The 20,377-nt window shown below is 41.5% G+C and overlaps 1 protein-coding gene across 2 annotated transcripts in view; it reads right to left on the bottom strand.

Annotated features, from left to right (window-relative positions):
- CRYBG3 (crystallin beta-gamma domain containing 3) overlaps window positions 1-20,377 on the bottom strand; it is a 122,806-nt gene that overhangs the window by 60,271 nt on the left and 42,158 nt on the right. For both annotated transcript variants that reach the window (XM_036444614.2, XM_036444615.2), the window contains exons 3-7: window positions 18,890-19,320; window positions 9,400-15,379; window positions 7,366-7,410; window positions 6,801-6,916; window positions 5,433-5,580 (exon numbers count right to left, since the gene is read on the bottom strand). In XM_036444614.2, coding sequence (XP_036300507.1) covers window positions 5,433-5,580; window positions 6,801-6,916; window positions 7,366-7,410; window positions 9,400-15,379; window positions 18,890-19,320 — 6,720 coding nt within the window. The remainder of the gene's footprint in view (window positions 1-5,432; window positions 5,581-6,800; window positions 6,917-7,365; window positions 7,411-9,399; window positions 15,380-18,889; window positions 19,321-20,377) is intronic.

Here is a 20,377-nt window from a genome sequence, read left to right on the forward strand (position 1 = left end):
AACTGGCAACCAATAAATTTTTCTACATAGTTATGCAGATATGATAAAAATTATAAATATTATTGGTTGAGAAAGTATTATTCCAGTATTTTCTGCTTTGTTTTTAGAAGTCTTGTTCCGGTAAGCAATGCTCAGAGACAGCAAACTATCTGAGTGCCAAACACCTGTAAGCCTTCCTTCTTAGAAGCACAAGAGAATCACAGGGAGGAAAGGTTAAATAAAAGCTGATCTCATGAGCAACATTAAAAAATAAATAGCAGTCTACGGCCATATCACCCTGAAAGCGCCCGATCTCGTAAAAAATAAATAGCAGAGAGGCACTACACCTCAGTGTGTTATTTAATTTACAATGACAAAAGAGGTAGGAATTAGAGGTGAGGGTAAAGAAAATCTGTTTTTCTACTTGTGGCATTTTCTTTTCTTTAGTACAGGTTGATTTGAAGAAGAAAGGCATTATGAAATTTGACCCTACATTCCATCACACATGCACTGTCACCATTCCTGTCAGACCTTCCTTAAAATTTCACTTGTGTTTCCTCTTATCTATTCCCATGGTCAAAGTCCTTCATCAAGGGTAAGACTTTGATTATGGGCCTACACCACCAGTCAAGTACCAGCCACTCTTTATACAGCTGGGCTTGTTAGAACACCACTTTCCTCATGACACTCCTTGGCTCAAGACCCAAGCACATCAAATTTATATTAGTTTCCCTTTCCATAATACTGTAGCAACCTAGCAATCTATACTAATCTCCATAACTCTTCAGTCATACTGGTCTCCATGCTCTCTCCACTCCCTCTCTGGTCTCTCTAAACTTAGCAAATGGCCAAAACCGGTTTGGCTCAGTGGTAGAGCATTGGTCTGCGGACTGAAAGGTCCCAGGTTCGATTCCGATCAAGGGCATGTACATTGGTTGTGGGCACATACCCGGTAGGGGGTGTGCAAGAGGCAGCTGGTTGATGTTTCTCTCTCATCGACGTTTCTAACTCTCTTTCTCTTTCCCTTCCTCTCTGTAAAAAAATCAATAAAATATATTAAAAAAATAATAATAAACTTAGCAAATGACCTCAACTTTTCTTAGGGAATCAAAACCACAATTATTTTTCTCTTCCTGAAAGTACAGATGTGCTTCTTTTGAACACACAGTCTATCTCAGTCGTGGGTGTTTGGTTCTACAATTTAAGTCTCAGCAGCAAAATTCTCATCTAGGACATTGTGAAATTCAAATGATGACTATGCTTTAATAAAATATGTAAATGCAGTGACAATCAATCAGAAGTGACATTTACTGGCCCGAACAACTGTATTTTTTTAAAAATCATAATCAATTTTGCAATTTTAAAACTGTAATTTTCTAATTTTTTAACTTTTCTCCAAACTGAGCTCTCTTATCATTATTAATTATCCCTCTGTGAAAGCAAGCAAATTGATACATTTTATTTTCAGAAAGTTCTAAAATGCAATACAGTAAAAAGTCATTAAAGTATAAAAATTTATTTTCTTCTAAAGTTTCATTTCAAAAACAGTCATAAATGTCAGAACAGTCACCTGTCAATCTTTAAGGCTCTTTTGTTTGCTGTGAATAATAGAGTTCTAGGAACATGCCATACTCATGTTCCCCCGGGGTCTGAGGGGCAGGAACAGAGCATATAACCAAGTGTCTCACACAAACACGCTTCCTCTGCATTGTGTTGAACAAACAATGTTTGGGTGGTGCACTTTAAAAGGGAAAAAGCTAAAGGCATTCAAGTCCACCACACACAGAAGGAAACAGCATAATGGAACATGCATGACAATGGCTAAAAAATAAATAAATAAAAATAAGAACGCTTAAGCTCTCAACTATCTTTAATAGAAGATAATTTTTTTTTCTCCATTTGCTTGAAAAATATTTCACTAAGTCCTACCTTCTTTATGGTGTCTACTCAAGAAATAAAGTCTTCTGCAAGACTTACATAATTCTGGTCAAAGGTAGTAAACACTAGCGACGGGAAGGGTGCTTTGTAGTCGCCTAGCAACAATAAACAGTGCACTCTCAGTAAAAGACATTTACATGGCTTCCTTCCAGACTTTTCTAGCCATGATATACTTTACAAATATATTTTGGTGAAATTTGCCAGCTTAGACTATTCAAGCAATTAGTTGGAAGAGAGACAAAGCTACAGGAGAGAAAGAATGGGAATGAATTGGAGTGTAAAAAAGAACAATAAGAAAATGTACTTGTCTCCACCTCATATAAATACCTTCAGTCACTGATCCAACATCTCTCTTGGCTCATTAATGAGGACACTTTTGACCATAAGAAAAATGTCATTCCTTAAAAAAAAATTAAGTGCATGGTAAACACAGTACAAGTTCTAATATTCATATCTTCTACTTGAGAAAAGAAAGCACTTGACTCAAGACTCACTGCACTATCCCATCCCCAGATATTTACACTGGGTCAGCGATGATGCTAGAGCAGATTCCACAATAATGGATGGCACCTGCTAATCTAATCGCAGCTAAGTGAAAAACACCATTGGAAGCATTATCTTTAAAGAACATTAAAGTTTTAACTGTTTTGAGTACAGCAACTAAAAAATGATGAAGCAAGATAAATTGGTGTAGGCCTCGGTGAATTTGGAATGGCCACCATGAAAGTAATGTTATCCATAACCAGCATTTTGACACTGTTGGAGAAAGGAAGCAGTTTGATGCTCAATTCTTTCTTTGTTAAATACTTAGAACAATGCTAATGCCTTTTCCATTCAATGCTCAATAGTTTTATTTTCCTTCCTCACTGAAAGTTGCTAGCCTGTTTAAGATATGTGGGCACTAACACCACAATTTAAATAAGATTCCAAAAACAAACAATGGAAAAAGGAAAAAATGCAAGCATGACTTATTCTTTCTTATAATATATTCTAAGCAAATGACAGATGTGCAAATAACACTTTATAGACATTCTTAACAAACTGCTTTTTTGTTTGATTTTATTATTGTCTGATTGGGTGGAGTGGGCGAAGAGGTAGCTGCTTACATCTTATTCATCTTTTTTTCCTCACCAGGCCTGGCATGGTGCCTGACACTCACAAGGAGGGCACAAAACCTTGTTATTTAAATCTTAGACGATTCCACCTACAAACTCATTATTCATTTCAAAGAATTTTAGTGAGTCAGCCAATTAAGCGAGCCAAATAGAGGGAACACTGTCCTTTATGCCAGACCATCGATCTCCTTGCAGCACCACCAACACCCTGCCAGGACTCGCTCACATTTCCTCTGCTGCCCCACTCTTGTTTACTCTCTCAAGATTCCAATCTAGTGCCACCTCCTCCAGGCAGGTGTCTCTGCTTTGTGCACCCTTGGGCCTTGCAAATAACTTCTTACATCATGTGATTGTGTGACTCTGCTGTCTCTCCCTAGACGTTGAATAACCTGAAGCACGAGACTGTATCTCACTTGTTTTTCTATTCCCATCACAGTATTAGGTCCAAAAGCTGACACAGATATTTGTAGACACTGGTTTGTTATAATTTTACAGAAAGTATTACACATAACATATGCAGATACCCTTTTATGATAATTTGAGTTTTTGTGTATGCTATCTACAATTATCAAGAGTTTAATAACATCAATTCATATAATCTGATTTTCCATTTTAAGCATATAAAGGAAATCTCCATAATTTGAAAAAAAAAAAAAAGTCTTTTGAGTGCCATAGGAGTAATTAAACTAGATCATGTGCTACATTACTGCTGAAGGAACTTTAAGAAACATGGAGCTTGCTTCCCTTATCTGAGATCTGTCATGATCACTAAATCACTCCTCAAACCACCACAGGGCTACCCACAAAATGTGTTTTATATGGAAAGGCTTCTCATCTTAGTATGAAATAATATCTTCTAAATAGAAAATAAAAATAGGCAATGCACTTTTTTTTAATAAAATATTTTTAAAATATATTTTATTGATTTTTTACAGAGAGTGGAAGGGAGAGAGATAGAGAGCTAGAAACATCGATGAGAGAGAAACATCAACCAGGGGATGTGACCGCAACCAATGTACATGCCCTTGATCGGAATCGAACCTGGGATCTTTCAGTCCGCAGACCGACACTGTACCGCTGAGCCAAACCAGTTTCGGCAGGCAATGCACTTTCTATTCCTCTCCCCATCCTTCCTTCTCCTAACACTCCCTTTCTTTCTCTCCTCCTCAATCTTCCTCTCTCTCTCATACACACACACACACACAGAACTACACAAAGGAGAAGAAATCTATACTAAGTAAGATATTTGGAAATATCAACTATTTTCCTAAAGATGCTTGATGATATGTTTCTATTGCTATTAAAAAACCCTAAAAGACAGGTTGGCTGGTTGCTATGACACGAACTGACCACCAGGGGGGCAGACGCTTAGCACAGGAGCTGTCCTGTGGTGCTTGGTGCGCTCCCACAACCAACCTCCCACGGTCCCTCCCCCTGGCCGGCCAACCTCCTATGGTCCCTCCCCCAAACAGGCCAGCCCCTCCGATCAGCTCCCAGGCTGAGGGACCCCAACAATGCATGAATTCATACACTGGGCCTCTAGTACAAAAATATCATCATGTATGATTTTATGGCTCAGATTACCATTAATACTTTAAATTAACATTCATTTAATACTTAATATGTATAATGTGAAATATTATAATTAATATTAGAGGCCCAGTGCACAAAATTCTTGCAGTTGGGTGGAGGGGAGAGGGTCCCTCAGCCTGGCCTGTGCCCTCTCACAGTCTGGGATCCCCATAATCAACTACCCCAAAAAGAAATGTGTGTTAGAAGGAGGAGAAATGTGTGTTAGAAGAAGGAGCCCCACCTGGCCAGGGCTCCACAATAGATTGCCCCTGCAGAGGGAGGCCCTGCCCACTTGCTGGCACCACTGATCTTCCTTCTGCAGGGCAATCATGGGGAGATGGCCAACTGCATCACACCTGCCTTGGCTGGTCTGGTGCTAGTGGGTGTCACAGTGTGGTCATCTGGAAGATCGTCCAGATGGTCATTCTGCTGTTTGGTTGTTTGGTCAATTTGCATATTATACTTTTTAATAAAACATATATTTTATTTTTATTACAGAGAGGAAGGGAGAGGGATAGAGGGTTAGAAACATCGATGAGAGAGAAACATCGATCAGCTGCCTCTTGTACACCCCCAACTGGGGATGTGCCTGCAACCAAGGTACATGCCCTTGACCGGAATTGAATGTGGGACCCGTGAGTCCGCAGGCTGACGCTCTATCCACTGAGCCAAACCGGTTAGTGCTGCATATTATGTTTTTACTATTATAGATAACAAAGATCAATGAAATTAGCACAGATTATGGCAACCATTTCTAAACAATGGAAGGCCATGACAAACAAAACAAAATAAAAGAAGAAATCAACAGTTCACTTAAAGGTCTCTTACCTTTATGACACGTTTGATAGAACCCAATACAAAGTTTCTCTGTGGATTCTTTCTGTTCTGAAGGATCCAGTCACGATTTAATACCTTTTCTCCTTCTTCTAACACACATTTCTGACCTTGGAAATGTGGTTTCTCATATAAAATCCAGCTTAAAACATAAAAGCATGATCAGTTATAATTGATTTTCTAAGAAATGAGGCACAAAGCAAAAGAAAAGTCATAGACCATCTTATTTATTTGCAATTTTAAAACTGGGTGATTCTCTACTATTAGCATATAATCCTATTTTTGAAATGATATATATGCTAGTTTAAATACAAACAATATAAGAAAAAATAAACTTGAAAGTAATACTTCCTGAACATAATACTATATTCCATGCCTATCCCTGTAAAAATGTATAAATGAACTTTATAGATTTGTACAAACAGAGCTACAAATTTATAATAAAAGCAGTAGCTTAACAATTCCAAATTCCACTTCTACTCTAATTTTTCTGTAACTGGTTAACAGAGCGCTTGTGTCCCATTTTACTACATGAAGCAGGCACTACATAATGCTTACAGCATGACTACTAACCAGTGGGTAACTCAAATACCCAGAAGTGCTGGCTCGACATATCCATGGAATATGGTCCATAAGGACAAATGAGGTTCTCCCCTCATTTTCACAACATACAAAGAATCCTTCATGTTTCGAGCAGGTCAGCTGCACAAGTGACTAAATATATGGCTTTCACATTCTTAGCATTCCATAAACTTCAAACTCATTTTCAAAACTATGCTTAATTCAGCTGAAGCCTTCAGCTCAACTTGCCAAGACTGTCCTGCAAATAATGCAGTTACACAATGGTATTGTTATATCGTATATATTAGCTCTTGCTACTTACTGCCGACTTTAAGACTAAGAACAGCCTATATTTGCTGACACAGGAAACAGAACAATCTATGTATATAAAAGCCTAAGCAACCATCTGACTGGTAGTTATGACACACAATGACTACCAGGGCGCAGATGCTCAACGCAGGAGCTGCCAAGCTGCAGTGACTTGGCAGCTGTGGTTCTTGGGTAACACACCAGGAATCAGAGCAGATGGAGCCCTCACAATCCGGTACCCCTCAGGGGATGTCGAGAACCAGTTTTAGCTTGATCCCCATAGGTCAGGCTGAGGGGCTCCACCAGTGCGTCAACCCATGCACCAGATCTCTAGTTAAGATATAAAACACTAATAATGTTTCAAAATATTCTGTCAAAAACAAGGGGAAAGGGAATGAAACTTTAATTAAACAAAAACAACAAAAGTATAAATGGCAACCAAACATTTAATTTTGGGGGGAAAATGCTATAAAATTTTAAGAGATCTCTTACCAGCCTCTTACAACTCTTATCAGTACCCCATTTGGAAAGGTCCAGGTTGTAGCATCGAGAATATTACAGTAGACCTCTTGTTTATAATTACTTCCGTGGAGATCATAGATAACCATCTGCAACATATAAAAATAGGCACAATAACTAACTTTAAAAATTGCATTTAAAATTGTAAAAAGTCCTAGAATCTAGGAAATAAAATATCCTGAGTATATAAAGTAGACATGACTTTAGATGTTAAATCCTTGATAAAATAATCCTTTTCTAAGTCAGTTCAAAGTCTTTACTTAAAACTCCTTAAGCCTAAAAGTAACCATATTTTTACTATTATACAATATATTAGTCTATGCAAGAATCTTATGCTGCCCAGCCAGCATGGCTCAGTGTTGAGCATCGACCTATGAACTGGTCAGGGCATAAGCCCGGGTCATGGGCTTGATCACCAGTATGGGATGTGTAGTAGGCTGCTGATCAATGATTCTCCCTCATCATTGATTTTTCTCTCTCCCTCCCACTCTCTTCCTCTCTAAAATTAAAAAAAAAAGAAAAAGAAACTTATGCTTACCTTTCCAGGTCTTGGGTTACAGCTCAGAGTTTGTCTGTCAACATTCTGAAATAATAAACGTGGAGGAAGTAAGCCTTAAGAAACATCAGTGGAAAGTTACATCATTCACTTTCTCAGCTATCACAAATCCAATTTCTCACATTTACTTGGTGACCTGATGTGCAAGGTGTACCCTCTAGGTGTTATAAGGAAATAAAGGTAAATATAAAATAAAATGTGTTGTCTCTGCCCTCAGGAAGCTTATAGCTTGGAAGAGAGAAATAGATGATTGCATTCTCATGACTCTTCTATCATAAGTGGGGAGACTGGGGGGGTGGTGGTGTTAGGGGAGAGGGGTTAAGTTAAACCCATAGGTAAAATACCAGGTTATGAAAGAAAATGCCAGATTATGAAAACTAAGGGAAATGGCACCAGCGTAGAGTGAGGTGATGGAGAAGATTTGGAAGAGGCTTATCTGAGGAAGTAGGATGGAGAAGACCTTGAAAAACAGAATTTCACTAAGTGAAAAAACATGGCAGTAGAAAAACGGCCAGGAAGAGAACCGGAGAAGAAATATGTTGGTAGCAAACTCAGAGTGTGAACCAGAGCATAAGGAGGCAAAGCTGCACAAACAGAATTCAGGGGCCTTGTAATACAGAGTGAGGAGGTTCCCCTTGATTTGGTAGACAACAGAGAGGCATTAAAGAAACATTTACTTAAATCACTTTTTAAAACTGACTTTGCCTTGCAAGTGTTATTAGTATTCAAAAATTACTATTTGCTCCTAAGGTTATTCCAGGTACAGGTACAGGCTTTGCACCCCTAGAGAAAGTTTCATAGTCTTGAGAATGCCGGAAAGGAAAGCCCCATGTTCAATGAATATTCTACATTAGACATTTAAACATTTCTAAGTCAAAGAAATGATTGAATTTAAAAAATTTTTCCCCCAACTATAATGTTATCAGCTTTTTCTTTGAATTAGGCTGTTCATTGCCCTGCTTTGATTGAATAACATGAGCAACTAAATTGAGAGGAGGTTGTTAAGCAAACAGTTAAAATATGTTTAAGTATTTAAAATATTTTCAACTACTATGAAATATTTTCATGAGATACATAAGCTCAACAAAAAGTATCAATTTTTATTGATTTCAGAGAGGAAGGGAGTGGGGGAGAGAGATAGAAACATCAATGACGAGAATCATTGATTGGCTGCCTCTTGCACACCCCACTCTGGAAATGGAGCCCACAACCTGGCATGTGCTCTGACTGGGAATGGAACTATGACCAACACTTAATCACTGAGCTGCAACTGCTGGGCCAAACTATCAACTTTTCTCACATATAGTCAGAGAAACTCAGAATCTTGTCTCTTAATTTAGTTTAAAATCAATGATAGCCCTGGCTGATGTGGCTCAGTTGATTAGAACGACATCCCATGCACCAAAGGGTCATAGATTTGATTCCTAGTCAGGGCGCATACCTTGGCTGTGGGTTCAGTCCCTGGTTGGGGTGCATGTTGGAGGTAGCCTCACACAGATGTTTCTCCTCTATTTTCCTTCTCCTCTTCCCTCCCCCTTTCTCTCTCTCTAAAAAATCAATAATTAAAAAAACACACACATACCCTCCAGTGAAGATTTTAAAAAACCCAAAAACTACTCTTGCTGGTTGGGGCACATGCCCAGATTGTGGGACTGATCCCCCATTGGGGGCATGTAGGAGGCAGCCTATCAATGTTCTACTCTCTCCCCTCACTTCCTCTCTCTCCTTGTAAAAATCAATTAAAAATTAAAAACAAAACTAAATATAGCAAAGAACTGGAAAATAACCTGCTTGTCTGCCTTTAAATTTTGAGTTAAACTTTTTCTCTCAATCTAACAGTTTAGCTAAAATACATAACTTATGATACACTTCAACCAAAGAATAAATTAACCTCTAATATTTTTAAAAACAATCTTTATACATCAAAACATTGATTTTTCCCCCTAAGCTTCTAGATCATTTAATGACCCAAGCACTACTTCAATTAAGCACTAATTAATAATCAAAATGACTTACCTCTATGAATGGGCTTAATCTGCCCGAGTTGTCTTGAGCACGGAAATATTTTGAAGCTGGTTCCTGCAAAGTCCCACCAAATTGGGCTCCTTTTTCTGAGGAGTGGGTTTTGGAAGTCTGCAAATACTGATGATAAGCACTCTTTACAGAAGAATGTAGTTTAGAAGTAAGGTCAGACTTTTGTAGAAACGTTGTCTTTTCTGGCCACAGACCAATTTGCAGATTGGGGGTTGCAGGTTCCTTTGCCTTCACAGATGAATTCTTAGAAATTCCAGTCCTTTCCTGGTCATCATCAGCATCAAACGTAATGGAAGGATCTGGCCACTTGAAGGCAACGGATTCCCTCCTGCTATCTCTGAGACTTCCCTTATGCAATGGTTCTTCTTCCTCTTCCCCAAACTCCTGTCTCTCCTCTTCATCAAAATTCATCTTTAAGCGCTCAGACACTGACTGGAGAAGCGATAAAACTGAAGAGGGCTGGCTGGCATTATCCCTAGATTTTGTGGAGCCATGATGACCAGGTGAGACCTCGTTGGATAGAATGTCCTCCTGAGAGCTGTCATCCTCATAGATTGGAGACAAAGCTAAGGGATATATTTTGTACCTTTTGGCTTCCACTGATAAGAACATTTCTGAACTATCACTATCAAAGGTCTCCCCTAATTTAGAACCTCTTTCAAAATGATGGACCAGGTCAGTTCTACTCTCAGACCTTTCACATGTGACAACAGGTATGGCATCAGGAGGTGCGTCAGGAAAGGAGAGAGAGTGTGTACTCCCAACGTCAGCAGCAGCACAGCTGTCTTCACCTTGAAGAGGCTCTTCATATAATATAGTGAAGGAAGGATTGTCTTGTTCAGCCTGAGAGATGAAGGCTAAACTGGAGTCTTCTTTTTTATCGCAACCGTCTCCTAGATTTCTTGTTCTGCTATCTACTGCAGTAACAGATGTTTTTCTGTCTAGCCTTTCTACAGTATCAATAGGTTGAAAATCTGGCATTGCTAAGGCAGGGTAGCCTTCAAAATCCTTACTTAATGTAGGTGGTTCATATCCCCTGAAATAGGAAGCAAATCTATTGTCACGTGCTATCAAGCCTTCCTTTAAGTCAGTGGGCTCTTCCTCCATTTCTCCAATACCCTCTTCAGCATCCTCTTGGGGTTCTTTTTCAGGTTCAAATATGGGAGGCCTGGACTCTGCTTGCGTAGCGGGCAATTGCAGGCCTTTCTCGTATGCTTTCCCTACATCTACCACTGCAGGTAACACTTGGTGTTTCCTGACAGTCCCATCAGAATCTTCTGGGGCAGTTCTCTCCATTTCTATCATAGAGGGCATGGACACAATCATTCTAACTGTCTCTTTAGCATCCCTCTTGCATGCTCTTCCCATTTCGGGAGAGGCAGGGGCTGCCTTCTTGGGTATTTTTTTCACTTCCAATGCAAAAGGTACTTTTTCAGTTTTCCTAGTAACTCCTTCAGCATCCATTTGGTAACTGTTTTCCATTCCCAAAACAGGCCTGTCAGTCTTTTCAGCAACTCCCTCGGAATCTTTGTGGTAGATGTTTACCACTTCAAACATAACGGGCATCACCTCAGCATCCTTTTGGTAAATATCTTCTATTTCTGATGTAGGAGGCATCATGTCAGCCTTTTCAGTGATTTCCTCAGCATCTTTGGGGTAGATATTTTCTATTTCTGACAAAACTGATGTCATCCCGGTCTTGCCAACATCACCTTCAGCATGCTTCTGGCAAATGTTTTCCATTCCCAATTTAACAGACATCACTTCAGTCTTTCCAGTAATTCCCTCGGCATCTTTTTGGCAGACATTTTTTACTTCTGACATAACAGGCATCGTGTCAGTTTTGCCAATGTCCTTTTCAGTATCCCCCATCTTACGAGCCTTTTCCATTCCTAAAAGGGCAGGTATTCCCTCAGTTTTTTCATGATACCTCTCAGCATCCATTTGGTATACTTCTTGTATTTTAAAACTATCAGCCATGGGCTCAGCTTTTGCCTCATTTAATTCATCATCCCTTTTATGTGTTCCTCCCATTTCTGACATAAGGGGGACTGCCTCATTTTTCATAACACTTAATTCAGCGTTCTTTTGGTTTGTTTTTCCTATTTCTAACATGGGAGGGATAAGCTCAATTTTTCCTGTATTTACTTCAGCATCCTTTTTGTGCACTTTCCCTACTTCTGACATTGCAAGGGGTATGCTCTTACTACTGTGTGCTGGCAAGCCTTTTTCAGACATACACACAAGACTATCAGACAAACTGCTTTTGGATGTCCCAGGTACACGGATGTCATCATTTGCGCACGGAGGCCATTGGACATTTAATACAGGAGTTCCAGTATCCTCTGTCTCGATTTTTTGATTATCCACGCACTCTATTTCCATTTTCTCTTTAGAGTCCTCTTTGACAAGTACATGTGTTTCTACCCTATCATCTGACCCTTTATGGGGCAAGTCTTCAGCTAGTAAAACAGTATCTGATTCCTGCAAGTTTATACCATCAGATCGTCCAGCTCCATTTTTTTTCGTTGACTCTGTGCCACTAGCTAAGTTACTTACAGAGAAGACTCTACCTACTACTTCATTTTCACTAATTTCACATGTGCTTTGATTTACTACCTGTTTTGACACCACGAACTCCCTTGGAGGAGGCTTAACACTATCCCCGTTCAGAATTTTTGGAGTACTAGCCTGAAGCTCAGAATCCCAGGTAGTCTCTGCATCTTCAAAAGCATCATTTGTTACATGTTCTCGGGCTGCATTAATAATCTCATTGACTAATTCCCTAGCTTGATCTTCTAACAAACAAGATACATTCATTCTATCGGAATCAAAAAGGAGACTCTCCTCACCAGGTGCAGGTGAAACACAGGCCTTTTCTCCCCCTGGGCCTCCTGACAGGCCTCCCAAGTCCTGCTCTTCCGAATGCTCTGCCAGTTGGGTCCCCGGCAGCGGCGCCTCCGCTGGTTTCTCCTCAGCCGTGCCTTCCTGCAGGGCGCCAGGATCCATGATGCCGTCTCTGGCCAGATGCTCCTGGCAGGTATCAACTGTGTGTTTGGACTTCAGGTCTTCCCTAACAGAATTAAAGATCTCACCAATTAGCGTGTCAGCCTTTTTCAGCAAGCCGCTGCTGAGGGCCCCGAGCTGGTGCTCAGCAGAGGCTTCAGAACACTGCTGGCGGGAGCTGTTAACTGACGCCGGGGCCCCAGCAACTGCTCCCGCCTCTGCTTCCATGGGCTTGGCAAACTGGGCAGCAGTTGGGAAGGCCAGAGATGCTGTCCCAGGATGATTACCCAAATGTCCCCGACAGGGGGCCACTTCAGCCCCTGTTGGCACAGATGCTTCCAATTCCAAATAGGAGCTGTCAGGGCACAGCCGGTTAGTTAAGGCACCTTCCTGTGTGGTATCTATAGCAACTTTTGCAGAACCCAAACTACCCTGGGGCTTAGGTGAACGGGTGACCATCCTGACCCCTTCAGCCTTACTAGAGGGAGGCGTGCTGTCACCACTACCTTTCCTTCCCTGAGACGAGGCTTCCTTTTTACATCTTAGCACAGAAGGGACATTAAGAAAGCCTGCATCTTCAGGTGCAAAAGTGTTTTTTTCCAAAGTGATGTCAGAACCCAGAAAAGGTGAATTCACTTTTGTGCTGTCAGTTTCTTGGAATTTGGGGCAAGCATTAGTTAAGCTGAGTCCCGCTGTTTCTGAGAAACCTGAAATCTTTTCAGTCACACAGATATCAGAAGGCTCATAAATCACACAAGTGTTGGCTCTTTCATCATGAATGGGAGGTAAAATCCCAGGTGTATTACTTCTGAGAGAAGCAGAAGCATATCCCAACACTTCCGCCTCTGTTTCCCTCACACCTTGATTTTTGGAGACAGAAAGAGAGACCTCCGCTTGGCAATTCTCTTTAAGTCCAGCATCTGAATATTTCTCTTTAAACTCATTATGATCCATCAATCGACAACTTTTGTCCTGTTCAGCCTCTGGAGAGGTTAATTCTGATAAGATAGGCTTTGCTGGCACAGGTGTAATTTCAAATGGAGAAGAAATTTTATCCTGAGAAATGTCTCCAGGCTCTGTTTGGCAAACAGGTATCTTGGAGAGGGCTATAGTTTCTCCTTTTCCAGAATGTGACTTCACAGGCACACTATTCTGACCAGCAACTTCAGCTTTTGATAAAACTTTAGCCACGTTGCCAGTTTTGGCGTCCAAGGAAAGAGAACCCGACTTCTCCGTAGCGCTTTTTCTGGCTCCGCTGTTTGAAGTCATTAACTCTGCTTTCTGAGGGCCCTGAGAGGAAATGGAGCTGTGGTCCTCAGAGAGGCTTTCCTCCTCCAATCTCGAGTCCACCCCCCGCAGGTGGGCGTCACTGGCTTCGAGATCTAGTGAAACCTGGCATTTTTCACTATTAGGAAGAACATCCCTGGATTCAGGAATCACAGACGCGTGCTCAGGGTGAAGACAAGCTGGAGGACTCTTCTTGTCTGCAGCGTCAATGTGATTCGCCACATTTTCTTCTGGACACGCACCAGGCTCATGGGAAACACCAACAATGCTGACATCCTCTGCTCCAATGAGCACAGAAGACCCCGCATCCAACCCGCTTAGTGCACTAATTCCAGAAACAATGGGGGGAGATGAAGCACTGGAATTTGATTTTTCACAGTCAAGGGTAAGAGAATTTCTGGTATCAAGTGTGACTTGAGCTTGATGAGGACTCTCGGAGTCGGGAAGACAGTCTGAAATGTGATTTCGGTGGCGTTTGAAGGACAGGGCAGGGGTTATTTTGTTTTCCAGGCATGCTGCACCAGGCGACTCACTGATACATTCTACAGCAGCAGTTTCCTTTTGATTGGTTCTAAGAACACAAGGCGTCTTGCCATGTGGCCCCAAATCAAGGTTTTTGGCTTTTGCTACAGACAACTGGTCAGTATCTTTGGGTAATGACTCAACTTCATCTTCTGCAGTGTCTGCATGACTTGAAATTGTGGGTTCACCAACAGAGATACTTTCTGTTTCCAGCCCGATTCCTGTCACAGCTGAATTTTTCTGTGCATCTTGGGCAGAAAACCTGTTTCCTTCATTTACAAGTTCTGTGCCTGTCACAGCGTGTCTCTGAAGAGCAGCCGTGTGGCTGGCAGCCTGCTCTGACGAGTTACCTACAGTTGGCGTGTCAGAACACTCACTCTCTGGCGACGGCAACTCTTCCTGCCTGATGGACTTATCTGGACGTGGAAAATCTGTCCTTTCCTGTCGGGTAGTGTCACTTCCATCAGATTTACTACAAGACAAGTCAGCAACAGCAGGGTGCGCAGGCTCGACACGCTCTTCCCTTTGCACCAGGCTCCCCTCACTCCCGATGGAGCTGTTTTCCTCTGGGGCCGTCTCTGTAGGAGTGATCCTCTGAAAGTCTGGACGGCCAGGGACTGTGCCGCTGCAACTTCCTGTAAACAATGCTGAACACACCAGATTTCTGTCCGACGGAGAAAGCGGCTCACAACTTAAACGCTGCTGTGAGTCAGATTCTCCAACAGCCAAGCTGGAGTTAGTCACAGAAGACGGGGACGGCCTCCTTCCCCCAGGTCCCCCAGGGCCATTTTTATTTAAAACATCCTTAGAAGAAGCAGTCTTCAGTGCTTCAGGGTTGGTTGTCAGATGGCTTTCCCTGTTGAGACCTCTTGTGCTACAATCAGAGTCTTCTAATAGGTCTCCACGCACAGGCCCTTTCATAGCTATGTCTGTGCTAGATGATGACAGAGATGACCGCGTCCCAGCCTCAATCTCATTCCCAGGGCCAGTGTGTGTGCTTGTGCTTGAGTCAGGACTTTCATTTTCTCTGTCCAAGGGATTCACAGTTTCTAACACAGCCTGTTGCTTCAAAAATTTCCTAATTTGTCTGGGGCCTCGATACGTTGCATATGTTATTGAAGGCCTCTCTGGTTTACCATCTGCTTGTCTGTGAAAAAACAAAACAAACAAAAACAAACAAACAAAAAAACACAAACAGCATGAAAGAATCAGAAAATATAAAAACCTTCGATTAATTATTCTTTCTTAAAATAAAATTTAAAATTTTATGTAAAACTGAAGTCTCATAGGAATTTCAAAAGTATAGGCTCTTACTGTTAAATAATATTTTATATCTGAAACTCTCATTTCAATAAAAAATCAAATATATCATTGCTTGCAATCAATTCATATCACAGAACCAAAGAGATAACTTTAATACTTAAAACGCAGATACTTAAATTACTGGTAAATAGCTTCTCCAGATATATTATTTACATAATATCTAAAATTGGTTATAAGCAGTCCTTACTCATACTGTCAAAATACACTGTTAACCAAAATGGTATTCAACTTTTATAATTCCTAAACAAATTAAAAATTGTCAATAGGAAGTTACTAAAACTATTAATTCAAAATCTGATTTCCTAAGCTGGGCTGGAAGTTTATTATCGCAGCCAAACTGGATGTCCAGTGTCTTTTCCCTTCCTCTTAGGAACCACTTTTCTTAGCACTGTAAAGGGAAAGGTCCCAATGTTGCAATAGCTGTGGCGAGTGGTGGAATTTTCCAGCACACCCCAGTGATGTGGGGTCCTGTAGCCAGTGTTTGCCCTTGAGGACTTGGAGGAGTTGGCCACTTCATACACAGTCTCCACCAGCTTTTCCTATTGTTATTAATTTCTATTATTGTTATTAATTGTATGATTTGGGGGATGTTACATATTTTTCTGAGCCTTGTTTCCTTATTTGAAAAAGAAATATAGATTAAAATCAAGCAACAACAGCCAGGCTAGTGTGGTTTAGTGGTTGAGCATAGACCCATGAACCAAGAGGTCACTGGTCTGATTCCTGGTCAGGGCACAGGCCTGGGTTGTGGGTGATCCCCAATAGGGGGCATGCAGAAGACAGACAATTGATATTCCTATGTCTGTATCGCTTTCCCTTCCTTTTTCTTTCTACAGAATAAAGATAAAAATAAATTAATAAACAAAACAACAACGAAAAGAACTGCCTTTCTTTGCTGAAGTGGTTCTGGTGAATAGCCTTAAACAAGTAATCTGTTAACAAGGAAGGCTTTATCAACAAGAATTAAGAGGCACAGAATCCTCTTCCATTTTCTACTGTTCAGTACCAAACAAATAAACCTGACTGTCAAGGAGAAAATTCTGAAATGTTCCAGATTACAATTACAGTGCAACAGAGAGAGAGAGAGAAAGAGAGAAGAGTTACCAGTGGTAGGTAAACTGCGGTTGCGAGCCACATGCGGCTCTTTGGCTCCTTGAGATTTTAGCAAAGGCCAGTTTAGGAGTACCCTAATTAAGTTAATAACAATGTACCTACCTATATAGTTTAAGTTTAAAAAATTTGGCTCTCAAAAGAAATTTCAGTCGTTGTACTGTTGATATTTGGCTCTGTTGACTAATGAGTTTGCCGACCACTGAGTTATCCTGTTAATAGCTGTGGACCAGTTCTGACAAAAGACTGCTATTTCTGTACATCTGTTGGAACTTTGGATTAAATTCCAGGTGGTTATTTCCACAGATAATTTTAGTCAGGCACCCTTGATCCCTAGGAGCCTCCACTTCCTGCCTAAACGAGGGCTTACCAGACTTATGCCCACCACCAAGCCACCGGAGTGGTCTGTGCCCACCAGAGAGCTGCCCTCTGCACCTCCTCCCACCCCTTTCCTACTGCTAATGTACATTCCCTCAGATGGCGTGCATCTTTCTTCCCCTTCCCCGTACTTGGCGTATGAAAGTGCTTACAAACTCAGATAATGGACATGTCTTTACTACCTAGCCATGCTGCTGGTGCTTTAGGCTCCATGCCCCAAGACAGGTATTTTGTTTTTTGCTAACAATGGTCTAATAAACTGTTCTTTTAAAAAGACTTTCAGCCATGGAAGTTAATTTTTTGTTGGTTTGTTTAATGACCTATTAATCAAAACCAAAGAAGAAAAAGCATGAAGTTTCCATTCTACCCAATTCCCATAGAATAGGCTCAAAATCCCCACCATTTTAAATTACTTTGGAACCAAAATCACCTGGAGAGGGGTTAGCCCATTGCTGGGTCTCACTCCCAGGCATGCTGAGTCAGTGGGTCTGGATCTGATAATCTGCATTTCTAATGCTTCCCAGGGGCTGCTGCTGCTGCTGATCCAGGGCCACATCTTCAATAGCACTGCTTCAGACAATTCTTTATGAACAATTCAATTTTGTTGTTGGACATTTGTTTCTAATTATACATTCTTTTTTTTTTAAATTTTTTTTTAGAGAGGAAGGGAGAGGGATAGAGAGTTAGAAACATTGATGAGATATCCATCAGCTGCCTCCTGCACACTCCCTACTGGGGATGTGCCCGCAACCAAGGTACATGCCCTTGGCCAGAATCGAACCTGGGATCCTTCAGTCCGCAGGCCGACACTATCCACTGAGCCAAACCGGTTAGGGCACAATGGAATTAAAAAAAATTTTTTTTAGAGAGAGCAGAAACCTCCGAGGGCTCCAATAAATCACCAGTTTCAGATAAAAAATAAAAATGAAGACCAGCCCTAACCAGTTTGGCTCAGTGAATAGAGCGTTGGCCTGCAGACGGGAAAGTCCCAGGTTTGATTTCAGTCAAGGGCATGTACCTTGGTTGCAGGCACATCCCCAGTAGGGGGTGTGCAGGAGGCAGCTGATTGATGATTCTCTCTCATCAATGTTTCTAACTCTCTATCCCTCTCTCTTCCTCTCTATGAAAAATCAATAAAATATATTTAAAAAAATTTTTTTTAGAGAGAGGAAGGGAGAAGGAGAGAAAGAAAAACATCGATATCTAACCACCATGCTGTACACCTGAAACTAATATAATATTGGATATCAACTGTAAATTAAAAAGTAAAATATTCCTTCTAGCTCATCTGAGTACAGGGAAAAACAAATTAGTAACTGCTAATCAAGCAAAGAACATAGGGGTGGTGAAATGCTCCTTGAATCTGTGCAAGATTTCAGTTTCTTGGAGTTGTGGGAAAGGTTCATAAGGCTAGTTTTAGGGAAAGAGCCCATTCAATTTCTTCTCTGAACCTCTGAACCTATATTCCACAAAGAAAAGATACTGACAGAGAATGAATACAAATCTTAGGACCATATTTGTTCCCCAAAGAAGACACTGAACACACTGCCTGTTCTAATACAGGAACAATTCAGACAACAGAAAACACTCCTATTCAAGGAAGTCTTAAATTAGAAGTAAATCTTATTCGCTGACAAAGTTAGCACCTACAAAAGGTATTAATGTCACTAAATAGCTCAAAAGGCTCTAGATTACATGTATGGTACACGGAATCATAGAACTTTTTTACCTACTACCAGGAACATTACAGGACACTTCTTCCAATCCCTTTCATTGATAGTAGAGCTTAGGCTCAAAAGCTAGGTCCAAAAGTGCAGATTTTGGCTCAAGTAAAGCTTTAACTTACTTTATGAAGTCACCGGTTTCCTGCTCGCTGTCTTGTGTTGTATCCAAAGAAAAGGCATCGGAGAGCGCAGCCGAGCTGGACTCCGGCTCTCCGGCCGGCAGGGCCTGGGGTCCCGGGGGACCCCTGGACACCTCCCTGTCCGCCCCGACCCCTTCCTCGGGGCGCTCCCTGGGACTTGGCAGGTCTTTCTCCGCTTTGTCATGGTCATCTTTCAGAGAGGGCTGCTTGGCCTCAGCGAGAGATGCTTTTCCAGAGATATTGAATAAGTTACCAAGAAACTGAAAAAAGCTTTCTTTTGGCTGTCGGTCGCCTTCTCCTGCTTTGCCATCTGAAGTGGGACTGGGAAGGTCGTTAGGCTTTTTGGAATCTCCTGGCACTGGAGGAGCGATTAGCTTCTCAGCATGGTTCCTTCTGTGCTCACTTTGGGGAACCTTTGGAAACAAAACAGAGAATCACAAGCATCATCACTAAACAGTAACTCAGACTGACTGATAACCCATTACATGGCACATTCTGTGCTGGACCCAGGGACGTGTTTATGAATAAGACTGGTGGTTCCTGCTCCCTTGGGACGTTTACAGTCTGCTGCAGAGCCCAGCCAGCAAACTCTAACAAAGCAGCATAGTCCGTGTCTGAGGAGAGAGGTACGGCACAGCTGGGAAACCCCGCCCAGAGGCGGTAACTCAGGGATGCTTCCCAGAGGAGGTGACCCCTGTAGGAGACCTACAAAGTGACTCTGTGATGCTTGTGCTTCTTTTTCCCTCTCCTCTCTCTCTCCCCCTTTGTGTTTAATATGACTGGAGGTTGGGGCACAAAAAGAGAAGAGTGAGGGCTTAAGTATGGGGAGATGAGTAAAGGAACAGATTTTGACAAACTTTATGTGTATTTAAATATAGCCTTAATTATTACAAAGCTAATGGACACTATTTTCAAACACTCGGTATATTAGACAAATAACACCCAAGCAGACCTCATCACTTCAGCACTGTTAACCCACGAAGCTTCCCCGCTACGGAAAGGTGTTCCTTAAGGAGATGAGGAAAGACAGCAACATGGCACATCAACTCAGAGGAAAGCTCTTCATGGTACAACACGAAGTTCTGATAAGCACGTTAATGCAAACCATGGACAACACAGGGATTCTTGCAGAGATTAATACTTCCCGAAGTGCATTTTACCTGCCCATAACTACGTACTAGCAAACAAACGCGTCCACGCATCCTCTGTCAGAAAAGAGTAAACTGCTCTATCAGAGATCAGGCGGGTGTGGCATCGTACTCTTCCCAAAGCTTCACTAGCTTCAGGCCAGTATACCAACCACCCCGCCTTCCAAGCTGCTCACTCGCCCACTTGTAAAAGGAATGTGCACCCGACAGGATCTGTCAGATGTTATGCTCGCTAGTGCTTATAAAAGGAAAGCTCAAGTGTGACTCAAAAAAAATATCAGGACACCAGGGCAAAAACCACCTTGGGGCACTGCAGGTTCAC

The sequence above is a fragment of the Pipistrellus kuhlii genome, unplaced genomic scaffold (assembly GCF_014108245.1).
Source record: "Pipistrellus kuhlii isolate mPipKuh1 unplaced genomic scaffold, mPipKuh1.p scaffold_m20_p_2, whole genome shotgun sequence".
Taxonomy (NCBI): domain Eukaryota; kingdom Metazoa; phylum Chordata; class Mammalia; order Chiroptera; family Vespertilionidae; genus Pipistrellus; species Pipistrellus kuhlii.